The sequence below is a fragment of the Botrytis deweyae genome, assembly GCF_014898535.1.
Source record: "Botrytis deweyae strain B1 chromosome Unknown BDEW_007, whole genome shotgun sequence".
In the NCBI taxonomy this organism is placed as follows: domain Eukaryota; kingdom Fungi; phylum Ascomycota; class Leotiomycetes; order Helotiales; family Sclerotiniaceae; genus Botrytis; species Botrytis deweyae.
The window spans coordinates 1,537,321-1,558,737 of NW_024066214.1; the positions used below are offsets into that span (position 1 = coordinate 1,537,321).

The 21,417-nt window shown below is 42.4% G+C and overlaps 4 protein-coding genes across 4 annotated transcripts; 3 read left to right on the plus strand and 1 right to left on the minus strand.

The window, feature by feature from the left end:
* Positions 1-606: 606 nt before the first annotated feature.
* EAE98_004181 (uncharacterized protein) lies at positions 607-1,923 on the minus strand (the record flags this gene model as incomplete). Its single annotated transcript, XM_038951801.1, has 1 exon — positions 607-1,923. The coding sequence occupies one exon, from the start codon at positions 1,921-1,923 to the stop codon at positions 607-609; it is 1,317 nt and encodes a 438-aa protein (XP_038812274.1).
* A 244-nt stretch (positions 1,924-2,167) lies between these two features.
* Positions 2,168-4,071, plus strand: EAE98_004182 (uncharacterized protein). Its single transcript, XM_038951802.1, has 4 exons — positions 2,168-2,319; positions 2,464-2,667; positions 2,950-3,113; positions 3,235-4,071. The coding sequence occupies exons 1-4, from the start codon at positions 2,239-2,241 to the stop codon at positions 3,674-3,676; spliced, it is 891 nt and encodes a 296-aa protein (XP_038812275.1). The 5' UTR covers positions 2,168-2,238; the 3' UTR covers positions 3,677-4,071.
* A 1,240-nt stretch (positions 4,072-5,311) lies between these two features.
* EAE98_004183 (uncharacterized protein) lies at positions 5,312-7,521 on the plus strand (the record flags this gene model as incomplete). The annotated part of the gene is made up of 3 exons (XM_038951803.1): positions 5,312-6,098; positions 6,149-6,772; positions 6,934-7,521. 3 exons carry the CDS (start codon positions 5,312-5,314, stop codon positions 7,143-7,145), a joined length of 1,623 nt encoding a protein of 540 aa, XP_038812276.1. The 3' UTR covers positions 7,146-7,521.
* Positions 7,522-17,152: 9,631 nt separating this feature from the next.
* On the plus strand, positions 17,153-21,012 carry EAE98_004184 (uncharacterized protein; the record flags this gene model as incomplete). Its single annotated transcript, XM_038951804.1, has 2 exons — positions 17,153-17,319; positions 17,544-21,012. The coding sequence occupies 2 exons, from the start codon at positions 17,153-17,155 to the stop codon at positions 21,010-21,012; spliced, it is 3,636 nt and encodes a 1,211-aa protein (XP_038812277.1).
* Positions 21,013-21,417: the final 405 nt, after the last annotated feature.

The window sequence follows — 21,417 nt, forward strand, 5'->3', positions numbered from 1 at the left end:
AACCTACGAGTCGATAGCTTTTTGATGGGAAATTATGGGGGTTTGGGACGGGAGGGGAGGAGGAGGGAGGAGGATGGAGGAGGAGGGAGGAGAGGGGGAGGGGGAGGAGATTTGTTATGTATGTTTGTATGTATGTGCTTATGTTTATGATTGTGTTTATGTTTATGGTTGTGTTTATGATGGAAGTTGAAGTTGGAGTTAAAGTTGGAGTTGGAGTTGGAATTGGAGTTGGAGTTGGAGTTGAAGTTGAAGTTGAAGTTAGGGGGTGAGTGAGTGAATGATGAGTGAGTGATGGGTGTTGTTGGCGGTGGGAATGCGCGTATGTCTTACTACCTAGGTAGGTACATAGGTAGATATATAGGTAGGTGTATGTGCATTCGAGGATTGATTGATGATCCCCGTCGTGAGATGAGCTGCGATGCGATGGTATGGTATGCTAGGATATGCTATGAGAGTTTGCGAGTGGGATGGCGAGTAAGTTAGATGGATGGATGGATTATGGAATCATGTCACATCTTTCTTTTGTCTCCGTACTTCATATTCTTTCTCCATCACGAATACGACTAGACTTTGACCTAGCTAGCTAGCTACCCACATCTCTCTTCTTCATTTCGCATTCTCCTTCGCTTCCCACCAATATAACTTTTCCCCCGTAATCCATTTCCCCACCGATGTTCCTACGAGTGCCTTCAATCCCTCTTTGATCTTCTTGTTCTCCTGTTTTCCCTTTCCCTTGAATTTCGAACTTCCCTGGCCTTTGCGGTGCGGATCCGGTCCGCTGTATAGTCTAACCATTGCTCGAACTTTTGTGGAACTGATTTCTTTTCCTTCGAGGCCTGGAGCCATGTATATCTTCTTATCTTCTATCCATTCTTTTTTTCCTCCTAGACTGGGTAGTTCATGTTGCATTTTTGATAGGTATGCATCTTGGTCTTCCTTTGTGTAGTCTTTGTCGATGCGGTAGGTTACGCGCAGTTTATGATTTGAGAGGAATGGGATGAGAGGGGAAAGATCATGAGTAGGTGGGTAATATTTGGGATTGAGGACGCGGATTAGAGTGTCGTAGCCGGTGCAGTGGATGTGTGTGGTTGAGGGCGGATAGAGGGAGGAGGCTTCAATAGCGGCGGACTTATCGTGAAAATAGGGGAGAGATGTTAGACCTATATCTATATTGATTTTAGGCCTCAAGTTGGTGTTACTAGATAGTAGGGATTCAGATGGAGGAGATTGGGGAGGAGAAGATTTGAATTTCGTGCGGCCAGTTGACTCGGTTTTGGATTCGGAACTGGATTCGATATCTGAGGATTCGGCGTCCGAAGAATCGGATTCAGTCACTTCGGATGATTTCCCATTCAAACGATCAAGTCTCTCTTTCTTGTAATGATAAGCTGAATGAGGGTAATACCAATTCGTCAATAAATCATTCGCAAAACATTCCATTCCCACCAATCTCTCCTCCAAACTCGCGCCGGTAATCTTTTTATCGGCATTCTGCGTGCTGAGTAGGATTAATAACCTCGCATTTGTGTGACCTAATTCGGAAGAAGAGTAGTGATCGTTTAGAGCGGAAAGACAAATATGTGCGTGTGCGAGGGTAGGTGGGTTGAAGGAGGAATCGAGTATGTAGAGGGTTTGCGGGGTGTTGGGATGAGAGGGAGCTTGATGATCTCGACTTGGGTTCTTCGGATGGCCTAAAGATTCGTTTGAGACGGTACTAGTAGTCGTGGGAGGAAAGTATAGGGACCCGCGATAGGCATCGTATGCGTCGAAGGTTACGGAAGTGAGGTTTTTGGCGGTGGGAGGGATGGGGGGTAGTGGTGTGGGCGGAGATAGGGTACGCAGGATGCGAAAGGTAGAGGGGGAGGAGATGAAGGATGACAGATTACTAGTGTAGAATGCGACGCGAGAGGGTGAAGGTGTCATTTCTAGCCGTGAATCTGAGGAAGAGGGTAAAGATATGAAGTTTGAGTTGATGTCGCAGCAAACAAAAACGATGTTATCGTTATCGCGAGCTATTGCGATTACAAGGCTGAAAGCTACTCAATCAGCTATCCGAGACACGTATATCATTGGCTACTAATGCAAGGCTGACAAACGCGTAAACATCATACGATGTGAGACACAGAAAGTGCAATGCAAAGTGGTGACATCATTGAAGCATTGTGCTTTACTCCAACGACGATTTCCTTACTTCAAATAGTTCTCTTGTTCAATAGTCTGAGCTAAGCAATTGTCAAGATGGTTCTTGTAGAGAATTGGATGCCTCCCTCAAGGGAAAACTGGGAATTAATCGTTTGGGGATTTCAATGGTTTCCATTGGTGTGTGGTCTTTTTCTCTCCTAACTGTTATCTCATCTCTCTCTTTATCTAGGGCGTATATTTCTCCTGCCCCCTTCATCCAATGACCCTCCTCCATTCTCTCATGTCCGTCCCCCAATGACCCATGCTTACTTAAAACTATAGGTAACAATCATTCAATGGGTTCAACCATGGTACGGTGCAGGCAAGACCTCAACCAATAGTCGATTTAATCTTCCAGGAAAGCTGGGTTGGATTACGATGGAATTGCCTGGGTTGATGACTATGCTGTACATTATGTATACGTTGCCCAATGAGGTGGGGTTGAATGACTTGCCTTGGGAGAATAAGCTGATGGCGGGGCTTTATGTGAGTTTCTTTTCTTTTGGGGGGAAGGTGTTGGGAGGAGTGAGCTGGCAAAGGATAGCTAGATCAAGTGACCGTGGCTTAGTGGAGGCGAAAGAGTTCAAAAGGGAGAGTTTAGCAGATGATGAACCAATGCGTCTATTCAATAGCCATTGATTAGTGGGATTGATGGAACTCCTCCGTGGACGTGAGACCAGCTATTGAACCAGTGGCGGAATAAAAGTCGGCGCGAGCCTGAAAAAAGCAAATTGATGGATTTATGCTAACGATATGTCAAAAAATTAGACCATACATTACATCAATCGTGCCATTATTGGCCCTCTTATCTCTCCTTCTATGTCCCCCATACATTTTTTGGTTTGGCTTTCGGCGATTGCATTTCAAGTGACAAATGCTACATCACTGGGATGTTATTTTGCTGGTTATGGGCCTCTTACAAGAGCTGATTGGTAATTTCTTCCTTGGTCCCGTCCACTCCCACATGGTCTTATCATGGACAGACATATGTCATAAGTGCAGCATACGAGTGGCATGGCGCTTCGTTAGCGGCGCTAACCATTTCATCTATAGGAAACCTATATCGGGAAATCCATATGTAAATGGAGCACGGATCGAGTTAGGCATGATGATTTTCTTTCTCGGTCTCGTGGGCAACATATTTCATGACGATGAACTACGTGAAATCAGACGCGCGGCACTTCGAAAACAAGCAGCACAGAATGACCCTTCAACCGGAAAAAACAAAGGCAATACCAAAGTAGACAAAGTGTACATGCTTCCCCAAAACGGTCTCTTCAATTATATTCTATATCCTCATTACTTCTGTGAGTGGATCGAATGGGCTGGTTTCTTCATAATGGCTGGAAGTGGTTGCGTGCCTGCAAGAAATTTTCTCATCAATGAGATAACTACGATGTTACCAAGAGCTTTACAAGGAAAAGCTTGGTATGTGAAGAGGTTTGGTAGAGAGAAGGTTGGGGCAAGAAAGGCTATAATACCGGGGATTTTGTGAGTCATGGGAGATGGATCGGATCGGCGGTGAAGATCGTTCATGAACAATGAAAGTTCTCCAGGTTTTCCAGACAGGTTCTAGAAAAGTTCTGGGTGGCTGTACTTTAATCCCTGGCTCTATTTTGATACTTTCTTGGAGTAGTGCATAGGGCAGAGACGGAAAAGGAAGGGTGAAGAGAAGCTGGAAATGAGTCCTCGTTGATCAGGACGAGAATAGAAACTGGGAAGAGAGATTGACCAAGTAAAAGAAAGTCTGAAAATAAAAAAAAAGACTAAAAGTACGAGAAGCATAAGAACATACATTAATCTATATCATCCAAATGATATAGCTCAAGATGTCCCCTGACCATGGAAAGGCATTGACCAATGAAAGATGATTATGTTTAAGCGAGAATTTGAAACTCCACATGTAGAGTCAGTTTTCCCGACATCTTCAATTGATGCATCACGACTCATTTTCAGCTCATCGCCACTTACTTGCACAGATATAATTGCAATCTCCGTTGGAATCATTCCAAATCTCGATAGCAAATTTGAAAAAGTGGCCAGAGGGTTCTCAATCATTATATGTTATTTCATCTTCATATCAATGCATGAATTGAACTCGAAGGCATTGAATTGAGTCCATCTTAACTTTCAGATTCCAATTTAAGCAGAACGATCTGCACAGACTTTCAAACGACGGTTTGTATCCGATTTCTGTTCCGATGTCATATCTTTCTCATTCTAGTCAAGATCGATAGATTCGATACCAACCATTCAAATTCTATTTCGAGCATTTCCCTTGCAATTCTTGTTCTACGGTTCTTCTACGGATGTTCGTCCTTGAAATCCGAAGTTTCGAAGGCTGGAAAAGAACATGTTGTCCACGTGACGACAAGGTCCATCCATGTGTTCATGCGTTTCCCCTATAATTCATCTCAAGTATTATCATAAGTTAAACCACTTTTTTCCTGCCGTTTCAATATGGCTCAACGGGCTTTATATTATGAACTCTATGGAGAGTCCGGAGGATCTACGTCATTACGGCAGATGTGCGATGATTTTCCATGATTTTCCGAAATCATTCTTAAGGGTCCACGTTATCATGCATTGATGCACACATGGGCTTTCCTGTCAAGTTTTAACTTCTTCATTTGAGGAGCCAGCCACTTGGGATCCATCGTTTAGTATGATGGTTCTCCTTTGATATAGTTATTTGCTTTTTTCAATCACCGTGTTCAGCAAGACCCTTGATTGTGGATCTTGGGTAGAGATACTTTCGTACGCAGATGGCTAGATTGATAGATATTGCAAGGAAAAGAAGAAATCATGTTCCCAAGGTTCAAGGAGATCAAGATTCGATATGCTTTTACGCGATGGTGCTTAGAATTGGGGAAAGTGGTTGGTGAAACCAGAATATATATCTCTTCAGGTCATCCGTTGAAGTTATTTTATCCCATCATACTTTACAACTCAATCATCAATCGTAATACATCAACTTCATACACACCCCTTATACTTTATATATTATTTATTACCAAACAAACCCATCATTACGGCTAAGCCACTGAAAAAGCGTCCTTTCTACATTCTACCCTATCACGATTTCCCTTCACCCCACTTAGACATTGACGCAGAGAGTCTCAAGTTAACAATGTCAGGAGAAGGCACAGACCTTCCAATATTCCAAAGTAGTAAAACTATGGATGGAGATGTTATAAATCGTCCTGGTTCTTCGCAACAACAATTGGTACCGATTGCACATACTATATCGTCTCCTTCTAAGGCATATCAAAAGGATACAGCAATGTGGTCGCCTCCCCTTTCATCACATCCAATCATGTCACCACCAGACCTCACCCCACAACACCCTGTCTTCTCATCTGAAGATCTTACAAGACCAGCTGCAGGTCTAAGAAGAAGGCCATCAGTACCTCCACCAAGAAGATATTCCGGCGGCGATTACGACCCCAAGCTTAGTTTCACGTCCGAGACAGGAAGAGCTCTTCGTGCTCGAGAAGACCTCTACTATAGCGATCGGGAGAGAGAGAACTCAATGTCGTCCCGCACACGTGTTCGTGATGATCATCCTCATCCAGATTATCACGAACGTTCCCGTCCTCCACGTACATATCGCAATGTTGTAGGATGGGAAAGTGGTCCTCAGAAATCGTATTTTGATGATTCTTCGAGAAGTGATCTTGGCAAAGATCGAGACTTGGAAAAGGGTATGAGAGAAGCAGGTGCTGCACCTGAGTGGGCCAGTGGTGAGAAGGTTAGAAGAAAGAGTACAGATGAAAGTATCGACGGGTATAACTACGAATCGCATAAAAGAAGTGGAACGAAAGGAACGATTGATTTGAACAACTTGACGCCAGAAGAAAGAGCTATGGTCATGAGGTTACCATGGACACAATGGATGAATAGTAATTTCAAGAATCGTAAGTCTTTTCATTCTCTTTTCGATCGTGCACATACTAACGATGGACAGACTTCGTAGCAACAATCGGTGAATTCGTCGGCACAACTATGTTTCTCTTCTTTGCTTTTGCCGGTACTCAAGTGGCCAATATCGACAGTAACACAGTGAACACTACTACAGGTGCTGCGACAGGTTTCAACATCGCAGTTCAGCTTTACATCGCAGTCATCTTCGGTTTCTCCCTCATGGTAAACGTATGGATTTTCTTCCGTATTTCTGGTGGTCTCTTCAACCCCGCTGTAACCCTCGGTATGGTACTCGTTGGTGCCATCCCTATTCCCCGCGCTGTCTGTCTATTCTTCGCCCAGATCCTCGGTGGCATAGCTGCTAGTGGAATGGTTCTCGGTCTCTTCCCTACTACATTCAATGTACGAACTACGCTCGGTGCTGAAACATCCACCGTACAAGGTGTATTTATCGAGGCGATTCTGACAGCTGAGTTGGTATTTACCATCTTCATGTTGGCGAAGGAGAAACACAAGGCTACTTTCATTGCGCCGGTTGGTATTGGTTTGGCCTTATTCATTGCCGAAATGGTGGGTGTCTATTATACTGGAGGAAGTTTGAACCCGGCGAGAAGCTTTGGTCCTTGTGTTGTTAGTGGATCTTTCGATAAGGAACATTGGATTTATTGTAAGTTTCTTCTGCTACTTTGACACACCTTCTGTCTTCCTTACCCTTTCCTTCCCATGCATCCACATTCTACATCACTCACCTGCCTTTCTCTCTTGCCTACCTATATTCAATCTCCCATCTCAACTCATCTCCAAACCTAAACTAACATTATCTACCAGGGATCGGACCAATGGTCGGAACAGCCATCGCAGTATTCTTCTACAAATTCATCAAGATGCTTGAATACGAAATGGCAAATCCAGGTCAAGATGGAGATGCAAAGAATGATCCTACACAAAATGAAAAGAAGCGAGAACAAATCTTGGAAGAGAGAAACAGGAGATACGAAAAGAGAAATGGAAGTTTGAGACCGGGAAGTCGGTTGAGTTAAACCCCAAAGGATCAAAAGAGGAAAATGAGGATAGGGTGAGGGAATTGAGAGGTTGCAGAGGAGGTAATGAGGAGGTAATGAGGAGCGAGGAGTTCGATTGGATGTTGTCTTGTCTTGGTTCTCTGTTTTTGCCTTTGCGAATGCTTGCTGCCCTTATATACCGATTACCTGCTTGCTCGACTGATTGCTTGCTTGTTTGTTTGCTTGCACTTTACACGGTACTTCATTTACTTTGGCTTGGCTTATAGCCGGTGCGAAAAACAGGAGATGGAGGAATTAATGAGTTATGACCTGGAGGGTTATTTGTATTTTATACCTAGCACTTTATTTAGAAGTTTGCACCAATGAATGATAATGACAATATATATCTATAACGTTTACTTTACACTACTTACTATGTATTACTGCTATTTGAATTTGGTAACTAATACTGTGATGTATGGAAAATTAATGATCATCCTACTCTTCGGATTGGTCATGGCTTGAGTCTCAATATCTAGTTTTTTTTTTGTAAATGGATGGGGAGTTGCTGTGTTGGATGTGAATGGTCTTCAAAGAAAAGAAAAGGGGATTGGTGTAAACGAAGGAAGTCTCGAGGAGATCAAACCTAATATGTGAGAGCCTTGGGACAACATGACCTTGAAGATACTGACCTGGTACATCGAAGTAGCATGATTCATTTCCAGATGAAACCATAAGAGTACCTCTTTTCTTGCGACATGAATTCCTTACCCCCCTCCCTTTTTTCTTCTCTCTAAATAATGAAAAGAATAACTACCCACAGAACATCCAATTCCACTTCCCATTCACAAAAAAGATCGTAATGGTAAAGGTAAGATAGCTCCAACACATCGCGATTCTATACTCATTTCATTTCTTTATGCCTATTCTTGTAGAAGTCTGTGATGCATAGACAGTCAACTTCTAACCACGAATCCAGCGCTGAATACGAAAGTGCAAGACTCGCATGCGATGAGGGTGTTGGACTTGCGTTTTTTTTTTTTGGCTCGTTGGAGATTAGTCATGATGTTTACTCCGAGTATACAAATTCGAGAAGTATGGTTGTTTAATGATTTAAATCATCAGATTAAAGTCTGATAATTAGGTGCTTTTGATAGGTGTGTAGGTAGGTAGGTAGGTATCTAAAGACAATCCAACATGCATCGAAATATATAATCTTACAATATGTGAGAATAAATGAATATTCTGCTTAGAGGTAAAAATCCGACATTCCAGAATATCAAACCGCAGTCCCGATTAATAAGATGACCTACTGAGCTCCATGAATAATATCCCAAAGTAAACTTGCATCTCGGTATCGCTAGAAAAGTGCTTCTCTCTCCTTCCAAGATGTACTGCTTTAGTAGATTCGGGATTTTCCAATCAAGTAGAATCCAGTTCCAAGACTACGGTTGCTGGGTTTTTCGGAAAGAATTATATGTATTGATATATTTACCTATGATTTACTAGTGATTGAGATGAAAAGGAGAACCAGAGATCATATTGTGATATCTACACGAAGCGGAGGAGAAGCGATCTGGAGGTGCTGAGATTTTGAGAAAAAGGTGGATGGGCAGTATATCGACTTCAATGTTTGGATGAAATCGAAGATCAAGATGGATTCATGGATTGAGATGGACTTGGGGTTTTAAATGGGATGAGTCTATATTCTGATATGAGTCTATATATCAAACGGGTCGGAAAGTAAACGGAACTAATGCTCAATTTTTAACTAATACTTCTGTAGATAGGTAGGTAGGTAGGTAGGTATGAATTACAATATATGCTCGCCTACCTACCTACCTTTTACACAATAAGACGAAAGCTTCAGTAGATACCCGAATATGCTCGAACACCACAGTGATTTCTTGCTGAGATGAATTAAACATGTATGTCCCTACCATCTCGCCGGGAGTAAAGCCAAAGATCCATAGAACAATTGATGTTAGATACCTTAGGAACTGTACAGTATATAGGTATAGTATACAAAGTTCTTACACCTCTCAGAATTCCAAGATTCTGATGTGGTGTATATGGATGGGAATGACACAAGTGTCTTATTGCTGGATTCGAGTTTGGGTTGTTGAGGATACATTACTCTGGTTATTGAATGTGAGCTCGCTAGATGATGGAATCATAAGGATTTCATCCTGAATGACACAGAGCGAATAAAGACTTTGTGGAAACTACAAGCAGGTACGTGGGATGTAATAGAGGTGATGTGATGTGGTGAGATGGGATGGGATAGAATTGATGTCAGAGATATTCACATGTAATGCATTCAAGTCATCTCACTCGGTTCTGATTATCATGCGAATGGTACTTGATTGGAAAAGAGGAATGTATGTATATATTGTCCGCAGATAAAGAGGAAAACTAACAAGTATATTTTGCCCCTGACACAAAATTTAACATGTAGAAATTTTCTCGCATATCTATCCCGCGTGAAGAAACACAGACTTTCATTTACAGCAATATAGTAAAGACACGATACAGGAGATGCAAAGAATTAATTTGAGACCACAATTTCAACAGCGGGAAAACCGCGCATTCCGCAAAGGGCTGTCCCGCGTTGAAGAAAATCAATGTTTCACATTCCCACTTTCCGCCCCTTTTGGGAGCAGATGCACTGTACGAATTTGTGTATTCCTGTTCTTCGCATGATAGCTATATTGCTACCCAGTGTCTGATTCTCAAATATATGATGATGTGTTGATACGTATGTATAATCTCGTGTTCAAATATATCTTGTTCTCAAGCCACAGACACATGCATACAGACATACATACGTACGTTTCAAAGACAAGTACGTACCTCACATTGAATATGCGCGCTTGATGAGGATAGAGTGAAATGGTTTCAGATAAGCCACACATACATACGTAAAACGAGAGATAACTTTATTTGACTCGTGGAATGTAAATTTTGGAGATGGTGTGATGTAATAATCATGCATGGCTAGTACAATTTGAAAGAGAGAAGATTGCTTTTTGGCCTCGCTTCCTCTCCGATAGACAAACTATTGGCCAAAAGGAAGAATCACATGATAATATCCCACAATTCGAATCCGAGATATATCACATTTCCATTGAGTTGATCCAAAAAATCCATCTGCTTGATTTCTGCATCTTCTTCTCAAGTTGGTTAGAGCTTGATTGATTGGCTATCCTTCATTTTGGCTTATCGGAAAATGAGACATTGCCTTGGGCTGAATTCAAGCCATTTTTCTTGCATGTCAGTTTGACATGTGAAGAAGCGCGAACGATTAGGTAAAGTGTATGACTGTGGCGTATGATGTGTGGTGGCTGCGTGAGAAAGGATGGATGGCCCAAAGAATATGAATTTGGAAGTTGGAAGTGAGGAGAATGTGAATGAATGGGATGAATGAAGAATGACAAGAGTTCGTGGGTGTTTGTGAGAGGGTAGGTTGGCTCGAGTGATTGATCAACGATAGGATGGGAGAGAATCTTGAAATTCATCAAAAGTCTGATGCTAATATTCGTGGAACTGTGAATATCCCCGTGTCAAGAGACACCAGGATATACATATCAAAAGGTTGGTGATGTTAAATACACAATCACATGATAGAACTCCCGTTTTCTTTTCTTCTCATTGCGTATTGATATACCAAAGTACGACAGAGTACTACTCTCTACAAAAGTAGTGTCACGTGTATAGTAGCACTACCTGGTAACTACCAGAGCTCAAGGTCAAGCTTCTTAGAAACTACTACTACCCCATTTCACGTTTCACAATACCCCAGATTTCAGCACTGTTCTGTGCGTGCGTACATACATGGCAAGAAATGCGAGTCAGTAATCCAGGAGATGAATTTCCCTTTCTGTAGGATCTCCAGGTTCATGCACATCTCGAATAGATAGCCAACCGCTTCTACCTTCTCTTAAAGGGGAAAAAAAGCTTAAAAGGGTAAATATCAATGCCGTAACTCCGATCAGATATCTGAAATGCATTTATTATATTCCATCACATCACATCGCATGGCATCACATTGACAGAGCGGTACAAGTAATGAATGATGAATGATGAAAGATTGATGAAGGTTAGGACTCCGAATTGCGGGGAAGAATCACAAGACTTTCGAGACCCTAGTTATGTATCTGAGCAAATAGTAGCGGGCCCTTGAAGAATTTAATAACGATGTGAGGATGTGATGGAGTTATGTTGTGTTGCACTTGCCCCGCATCAATATACTAGGTACGCTTATGTTTGACTGTAATTAGTCTGTCACTGGACGGATGGAAATGACTTGATAATCATATCAATGCCAATATCAACACCAACACCAATACCAACATCAACATTACTACCAATCTAATAGGACTAGGCGATTCCCTCGATCCAAAAACACGAAACTACAGAACGGGAAAACTACACAGCAAATCAATCTACTTCCATGCCCACATGCTATCAATCCCCCTCCCCCCCCTTAGGAAATTTCATCAGCAGTAATACTTACCCAAACTTGTCAATCCCGTAATAGTGTTCCCATCTCCGATTTTCCGATGGGTTCCCGCGTATTCTGATACCTTTTGCAAACCGTAACGTGGACGATTGGATGGTCCAAATTTCTCAAGATACTGTAGGTAGGTAAGTGGTCACTAATGCGGGATGTAGTGAAACCAGATTGCAAACGATTGGCATTTTGATGTTGATACCGTGTAGATAATACTTTACATTTATCATGGGTGCTTTGCGTGCCCAGGTATTTTGCGCTCCGTGCTTTGCATGCTTTGTAGAAAACCATGTAAGTTCTAAGGATGTCTGCTCGGTATGGTGACACAATATCGGAAGGATGAATTGATGGATGCATTAACCATACGATCAAACCTCCTTACCCTATCCAGACACCAGATATCAATGCAGCGTATGCGCACAGATAATTAGGCGACCTGGAAATCTGTTACTCGATGTATTACGGTAGGAGTGTGTGGTATGATTCTTGGCTTTGGAGTGGAAAGGAATCCATGGAGACGGAGGTGTGGAGGAGGTGGAAATATGATGTATCGTGTGGTATTTTTCCCTTTCCCTTTCCCTTTCGCGAGTTCTTAATCTCGTTTGAGATGGTAGAGTAGGTAATTACATATTATGATGAGCTAGTTGTACGTATGTACAAAGTACTCCGTGTGTGCATGCAGGATTAGATTCGGGAAGAAGCGGGTTGGGCTTGTGTTTAGGTGTGCTGGTGGGGAGATATGGAGATGTTTAGATTGGGAGATGGAGATGGAGATGTGCTGTACGTACCTACCTACACTACAGTATGAGGTTTTATAGTCTGAGGTTAGTATAACTATCGATATTGGGAAATAGGGGAAACACATTTCCAAACGAGGCACATGGGCTGCTTGATTGACATCGATTTAAGATATACCGGTAGCAGTACAAATTGAAGGTTCCTTCATATTTGGTACCATGTCGTAGATTAGACACAATTTTGATGAGAGATAGGAACTTTAGGAAGGAATTTGCTCGTACCATGAAAAAGTGGGTAGTTGTAACAAAGTCGTAAACTTACTGTATCAAGGTAACTCCCCTGGTCAAAATTGTAAATGGAGACATCTGAAATAGGTCCACCAGCTTGCTCTATCTTGCATTGATGACGGAATGATTCCACTCCGCTCCATTGGAGAAATCTCGATTGATACTTGAAGTGAGATTAGACAAATTGGGTTGTTGCTAAATTGAGGATGGATGATTGATTAGTAGTTGCGATTCTACATATCGGTCCATCTCAAATATTGGATTCCCCGAGACTCTGTCAAAGGTTCTCATTTAAAAGCCCCGAGTCCAATCATCCCGTAGGAGGTAGTATCAGAAGGCTCTTTACATTCTTCAATCACCTCAAAAGAATCAACTACCACCCCTCACTCTGGACGGAAAAACGGGCACACCAAAGCCGCTAAAATCAAGACTTTCTTCAAAACACTATTAATTCAAAATTCAATAACAATTTGAAATAATATAGTAAATTAAATATAATAAAATTGTATTATAGAATATCAACCTGTAAATAATCTGCTTCAAACAAAAATTAAAAATATCGATTATTGATTTAAAAATGAATTTCGGAAGTGATAACATATTTTTGGTGTGTCCGTTTTTCCGTCCAGAGTGAGCACCCCTTCCTCCCCCCCCTTCTCCTTCTATCCACTCTAGTATCGAATGACACTAATAAACGATGTAGTACCCGACTTGAACCGTGCTTCGTCGATCTCTGAAGGATAGGATAGGGGAGGCAAAATAAGAAGAAAGTCGTAATCAACTCGGGCCGTAAATTGATCCCTTTTAACTTAAAATTACATCAACGAGCAGCCGTGCAAGACTTGGCAGTTGGGTGATCAACGAGAGGACAGGGAATTTTGGGAATGGGCTTTGATTCGTTGAGATGGTCAAAATGGTGAATCGAATCGAGTTTCTTGGTTTGGCTGGTTTAGTCTCTATTCACTTGACATGGGGGTTCGACTTTGGATGCTTCCTCGATGGTACACGAAGGAGAAGCGATCGAGGGGAATTCTCGTTAATAGGAGGTAGGGAAGGGAAGAGTTGAGGATTACAAGGGCACCATGGAAGAATCATTTCTACTGATGGTAAAATACAGAGTACTGAGAGTAGACAAAGAAGATGGTCTGACGTAGAGGTTACCCCTCCACGAACAAATTTTTTTTTAGTATGAGAGCCACACAAGGGGATCAGGAGCCTTAACGATTGGTTCTCACGCTTCTTGGAAAAAGACTAATCATATGATGCAGAAGAAAAGGTTTTCTTTGCTATTTTAATTATTGGCATTCTGTAGTCTCATCTCGAAAGATGGTAACAAACCCATGTAAATCTTGGTAGCTCAGAGGAGTGTTGGTGTGCCCGACGAACCGGTGTGGCTTATATATGCCTTGTGTGATGTTGTATGCACCGCGCCAATTTGGATATTAGTCCGTAAGCACTTGAGAGGAAAGGCATAAGTATATAATAATAGTAGAGTAGGAGAGAGGAGGAATCCAATATTGCGTTCTAATAGAACACGGAGTAATGTCCAAAAGAGCATTGGGTTGGCGGAGTATTCGTGAATGGTTGGCTAATCGAAGAATGGTCGCTCGGGAAATACTTCAAAGTAATAAGAAATGAAGCATCATATACTATACCGGTCGGTACATGTATACATTGTCAGCCCCCTCTCCACATTGTTCAAGGATTTAGATGATGGGTTTTCATGGAGTCCTGGACGAGGGGATGGCTTAAAAAAGTATGGTATCTGAATTACCTACCGTCTTAGAAGATACAAGAGGGTTGCACAACAGCCCAATTCCTGCTTGAGCTAGCAGCTATACATACACACCACAAAGGATCGGGATAATTCCAAGGTTAATAAAGGGTTTTTGGGTGTCTTACTGCGGCTATGAGATAAAATCATTTGTATGTCATGTCGTTGTCGTACCATGAATGTATATTTGTTGAGATTCTTCAATATGGATGAATGCGAGAATCATGAAGCATTGAAAGCATATCGTGAGGTGAGATGGATGAAGAAAGTTCGGTACCGGTACCGTATCTCTCTCTTCCTTTCACATGTGCATCCGTTGAGGCTTGGGAAAGAGACCAAAAGGTATCATAAATTTGATCATATTCTGTCTCTGCTTGAACAAATGGAGCTTTGAACATGAATTGCGAGCGGTTACGAGTGGAAGGGGGTTAGAACTTCGTAGGGAAGGAAAGTAAAAAGGGACCAATTTTTTGGACTCCATTATTTCTTGCATCATGCATCATGTAGATGTTCCTTTTCTATCGATGTTGATTCGTCCTCCTTCCTTCCCGTCCACCTCTCTTCGCCAAGTCCGCAAACGGAAAAGAAGTTTGAAATTGAGTAACTTGATAAGGCAGTAAGAGGCAAACTTGAGAGACGGGAAGAAATCCTTATCTTGATTTTGGCTACGACGAATAGCTTCTTTTTCAACCGTTTTTTTGTTGGATCGCTTTGGGATGAGAAGAACGATGGATATGGTTGAATCTGAATCATTTTGTGCCGCTCTGTAACACTTGGAATTTTTAGCCACATTAGCCACATTAGCCACGGCTTGAGTTAATCAGCCATCCATTACCTAGGTATTCTTTGGAGGTTTTACCAAGGGGGTTGGTCATCCTTGATTAAGATGATTATCTACCAAGGAGGAAGAAGATCAACATGTTATTCGCATGGGACGAAGTGATCATTGGTTATCATAAGGAACTGAATCGAGAAATCCATTTAATTCGGATCTCTTTAGTAACTCTGACTGGTTAAAGGTGGCTTCGAAAGTTCTATCATTTTGTAAGACCTCGTTAGTTGTCTGTCGATATGTGTAGGTAGGTATTATTAGACTTTCGAAGGTTATTCACAATGATACTACAAGATGAAGGGGCATGATGAAGGGGCATTGAATGATTTGACATGAACTGACAATAGACATTGACTCACGTACACATATCCGATAGAATTTTACTCAATTCTCATGCTGAGATAACTAATTCGTAACAAAATCATATTGAATGTCCAACATTTGACTATATTCCATGTTATTCTTCATACACCGGTAGCAACAGGTATCTGTCTCTGTACGGAGAGAGTACAAGCAAGTATCAAACATTTTAAAACAATAACCTTGCAGTATCAACAAACGCCCATCTGGGCACTCAAGCCTTCTTCGACAATTCTACACCGGCGGGGAGAGGAGGAAACTATCATTCCCTTTGTTTCTAGTTATGTCTTCATCGTCAACACTCGACGAGTACCTAGCATTGACTTACGGGGCTTACCTCATCGATGTCACTGTCACTGTCACTGTCACTGTCACTGTCACTGGTTCCAATAATAAGGATGCTATGGATATTAAGCTACTCACAATCATATCAAAGAAACAATCGTCACCAAGCAGAGAAGGACTTTGGATTCGCAAAGACAGATAGATCTATTCTTTGATAGATAGTTATCATTCCTCAATACTACCGTATTGAATCCCAGTTCCAATTCAACCTCTTGATAATTAAGAAGAACCGCCACACGGTACGAGCCTTGAGCCTTATTAGCAGCGAAAGATCTAACTGGTAAGATGAAGATTAAAGAAAGAAAAAGAAGATGTCAACCAACTAGTGTCTATCAATCTAGTACTATTGGGGTACATTTAATCCAATTAACCAATCTAGGTAGGTATTTACCGCTCTCGTTCGATATATTTTATTATTGTTGCCATGGATTTTATTATTGTTGTTCATTCTTCTACTTATTTTTCCTCTTCTGACTTCACTCCAGTTTTTCATCCACTCCACGACTTCACTCCAACCGGGATTCAACACCACAACAGAGGAGAGGAAAGAAAAGAAAAGGACGCTTGGCTCAATATTCTACATCTGGTGATTCTGATCCGAAGTCATATCATAATTTTTTTTAGAAAAGGACTATACGGTACGGTACGGTACGGTAAGAGAGAGAGCACGGACAATCTAATCCATCAATGACTTGGATTCTTTTCTCCACCAGGGGAGGGCACCATCCATCCATCAATTCATCATTAATTCATCTCACACTACTTTATTAAACTTTACCTCACCAAGTTGCAGCAACACCCTTACCACCCTTTTTCTTCTTCTTCTGATTAACTGATTATACGACCAAAGCTAAAGCTAAAATAATCAAACTAAAAAGAGACAGACGACCATTGACCCCAGCCGAAGACGAAACGACCCATTGCCATTACTACTACAACAACCAAGAAAGACCGAATACATTGACCTCATCACTGCCTCCCCTCACCATCTCACCACCTCCCAACAACGAAGAAACAATCAAACACCCTTTCACGACCTTCCCACCTCACTTGCAATAGTATATGATGGCTCGCTCATAATCTTTTACTCCGATTTGATTCACCTGGGGCAAAGATTGCCAGAAACTTGACCACCAAAGATGTCTGCACCCGACGTGCTTTCACAACCACCAGTATCACAACCACAATCACACTACAATGGATTCAACCACAGTTCCAAGAACCTCTGCGGGAAGTACTCCATCTTCGAGTCCAGGTCTATTTAGTCCTTCCCACTTCCATCGTCAACCCGTACCTCTGTCCGACCACGGAACTCCTCATTCGAGTCCTTATTTACACCCTTTGCAGATGCACAAAGTAAAAGAGTAAGTCAATTACTCCCTCCCCTTGCGCAATTCACTTTCCTCAAAGGATCTTCAATTCCTCAATCTGCGGAGCTTATCGTTGGGTATTTACACCTTCTATCACCTTCACATGTCTCGAGGGGTTGTCAACACAACCCATCAATCTACCAAGCCCCGCTACCTCGACGGTCTACTGACTCACTACGTCTTGAAACATTGACTAACTTGTTATTTCTCAAAATTAGAACTCACAAAGCACAAGTCGAACAAGATTTCATTACCGGAAGAAAACTCATAAATCAATATGAGATCATCGATGAAATTGGGAGAGGTGTACATGGAAAAGTTAAATTGGCTCGGAGCCTTGAAACTCAAGATTATGTCGCCATCAAAATCATACAAAGATTTTCAAAGAAAAGAAGACTTGGGAGAGTTACGGTCTCTCCCGAAGACAAAACGAAGAGAGAGATTGCCATTCTCAAGAAAATTCGTCACCCCAATGTCGTCGGCCTATTGGAAGTTATTGATGATCCGGAGTTGAAAAAAATATACATGGTTCTTGAACATGTCGAATTAGGAGAAATAGTGTGGCGTCGGAAGGGAGTTCGCAAGATATCCTTATATGAACGGCGTAGAATCGAAAGAGAAATTAGGGGAGAGGATGATCAGGGAAATGACGAGGCATATTTCGAGACACTTAAACGTCGACGAGAAAGGAAAGAGATGAAGAGGGCAAAACTTCTACAGTATCAAGGAAATGGAGAATTCTGGAGTTTGGAACATGGGGATGATGACGAAAAAGAAGAAGAACGTTCCGAGTTACCACCCCTATCGCGAGCCACCACAAAAGACTCCTTTGTATCCTTGTCCCATACGTCTCTAGTTCGGTCGGCCCCTGGATCTATGAAAAGTTCTCGAGCAACATCTAGAGCACCAACTGCAAGAAGTTCGCGTGCTCCCACTCCTCTACCCGGAGGTGGCGATGTTGACTTTGAGATAGGGCCTTTAGATAGCGATAATGAAGAGGATACCCCCGGCTCATACATTCCACAAGCTTCAGCCATGGCTTTAGAAGGCACAATGTACGGGTCTTACGCGGAGGATCCAATGTATCGAGGAAGATCTCCTAGCATGGCGGATAGTATTATTTCTCACATGTCTTCGGTTGATGACATGACACAACACGATGCTTTCGAAGACGACTTCTCTTATGTCCCATGCTTTACTTTGGATCAAGCTAGGTCGGCCTTCAGAGACACTGTCTTAGGACTGGAGTATTTACACTACGAAGGTATCGTTCACCGAGACATCAAGCCTGCTAATCTATTATGGACAAAGGATCATCGCGTCAAGATATCTGATTTTGGTGTTTCGTATTTCGGTCGACCTATCAGAGAAGGAGAGACAGAAGAGAACATTTCCGAGGCTGACGCAACCGACTTTGATGACGATCTAGAGTTGGCTAAGACTGTTGGGACACCTGCCTTTTTCGCTCCCGAATTATGCTACACAGATCTAGAAATTGAACAGCCAAGAATTACTGAACAAATTGATGTTTGGTCTTTGGGAATCACTCTATACTGCCTAGTATATGCTCGCATTCCATTCATGGCCGAGGATGAATACCAATTGTTCAAGGCTATCGCAAAGGAGGACGTCTATATACCCAGAAAACGATTGAAGGCTGTCGATCCAGGGAATCCAACCTCACACTTTAGCAGAAGGATGGGACCATGGGATGGGCCATATAGGAGTGAGGATGACTTGTCTTACGAGGAAATCGATGATGAGTTATACGATTTGCTCAGAAGAATGTTAATCAAAGACCCTGCCGAGCGGATCAAACTTCGAGAAGTCAAACGACATCCATGGACGATCAAAGGCATCGAGAACATTATTGGATGGCTTGACGATACAGATCCATCACGCAAGACCGCAGGACGTAGGATTGAAGTCGACAAGAGCGAATTGGAACGGGCTGTCGTACCTATTACATTTCTGGAGCGAGCTCGATCGACTTTTAAAAAGACTATAGGCAAGGTCACAAGTGTGATGAGAAATGATAAGGGTGAAGGGTCCCGTAAGAGAGCTACAAGCAATGCTACAAACACAAGTTCAGGTACCGAAAACCACACCCATGCTCCGCCATATACTCCTATTTTGCGCGAGATAGTTCGTCGAGCTAGTCTTCGTGGAGATGAATACTTCTCATCGTTTGGCGATTCTCACAATGATCATCATAAAGAATCAACGGAACACCCTTTGGCCCAAAGTCAAACGGCTAGCCCTGACTCGCTGCAATGCGATCCATTCCAACAGGACTTTTCCCTTTCTTCCCTGGTAGGAAACACTCCCAAACGTTCTGGATCCTCTTTGGCATCATCAAATTTTGATGCGAGACCAGGTCCACCGGAACGCACTATCTCGGGGACGCCGTCGATTGCGACGGTCGTTCATAGAGGCCATTCATATTCGAGATCTGTAAATCACGCATTTTCCGGAAGCCCCACTACAGAAGAATGTCCAAGAACACCAGGTCCTTTCACAGATCATATGGGACAGATATTTGGTGGGCATTTATGGAATCCTAGAGGTCGAGAATCCTTGACGGAGATTGATGAAAGTGCATCATCGAGGGCTAGATCTGCCGACAGGAGTCTTTTCAAAGCCGAAGACAAACATGCATCCGCCATCGTTGGAATGAGTACTGCTGTTGCCCCTGGACTTTTTAAACACCCCCGTCCAACATATTCCTCCGAGAATAGTCCGATTGACGCTTATTTCGACAGGCCAATACCCTCACCCTTGTTTTTCCACCCGCACATTTTCGACAAACATCAGTCGGTTTCGTCAGCATCAACGCCTAATGTTATGAGTACCCAATATGCCGCATCAATCCTTGACGATAGACCTGCCACAGCTAATCGAACCCCGGAAGGGAAAACGCCTGCCCCACGAACATATGGTGCGAGTACCCCTGAATCATTTCAAAGAGCTCAAGAACAACTAGATCGAAGAAGGAAGATGGAAGCAGATGCAAATGCAAAACGCCTTGAATTTCATAGCTCGAAACTCAAGTTGGAAACTGCACCATTGAAAAATTGTCCACCATCACCTGACGATGAGATCTTTGCTCAAAAACAAGAGGAAGCTGCCAGACGTGCTCGGTCATATAGCTCAGTTACCTCGACAAGTATCATATCACCTGGTGACATGAATTTCCCGTCCGATGTTAACTCACCTGTTTCATCAATAGCTCTTGGTTCGAATGAACAATTCTTCCCATCGGTTCCTTCATTGCCTGCTTTAGTATCAGGCTCATCATCCGTCTCTGCTGATCCAGAAGGCGATATGCTTCAAGATCCTGGTAGCTGTCCTTCACAAACCATCTACGATACTTCTGAAACAGTCACGCCACCTGTAATTTCCAAAGAATCATCTGAATCTAAAGCTTCTACAATTTCTGACGATCATGTTGTTATCCATCCCGCCTTGAATCATCCTTATGCAGACACAGATGAAGAGGGATACAACGGTGATGGTGATAACAGTATGAACGCGGACATGGATGATTCAGATAGTGACGAAGGCCTCACAATGATGAGAAAGAAACCAAAGATGAAGCTGGCAGCAGTAGGTAGCCATGGTCGAAGAGGTACAAATGCAAGTGTTGAAAGCACGGATACTGCTAAGAAAATATCGATGGAAGGCTGATATTCTGTCATGTGTGGTGATTCTATAATCATGAATGGTGGGAAACGAAACTCTATGGCGATGTGTTCTTGACATTTGCTATATTTCCTGATGGCCATCCAAAAGTTATTGTGAGGTTAATTTGGAAATCAGAACGTGATCCATCACGAAGAATTAGCAAGCACTATATTTTGATCCCGAAGGACGACTCCTTTTAGCTTAAGACTTGATGAGGTATGAAGCAAGTAATCGAAGTCTGGGCGCAACTCGTTGCGAAATCACAATTGTTTTGTGGGAAGAATTGTAGGCTATGATGGATCATGTTATGATTTCGTGTTATCTTGTTTGCCATTCGAGGAGGGTTATTTGCCCGATGGATCTTTAGGTTCGGAAAATCGATTGAAAGGAGATATTATAAATGGGTGG

Coding starts and splice junctions, on each gene's coding strand:
- EAE98_004182 (XM_038951802.1), top strand. CDS start 2,239: ATGGTTCTTGTAGAGAATTGGATGCCTCCCTCAAGGGAAAACTGGGAA. Junction 2,320..2,463: donor GATTTCAATGGTTTCCATTG/GTGTGTGGTCTT, acceptor TTAAAACTATAG/GTAACAATCATTCAATGGGT. Junction 3,114..3,234: donor CCTCTTACAAGAGCTGATTG/GTAATTTCTTCC, acceptor TTTCATCTATAG/GAAACCTATATCGGGAAATC.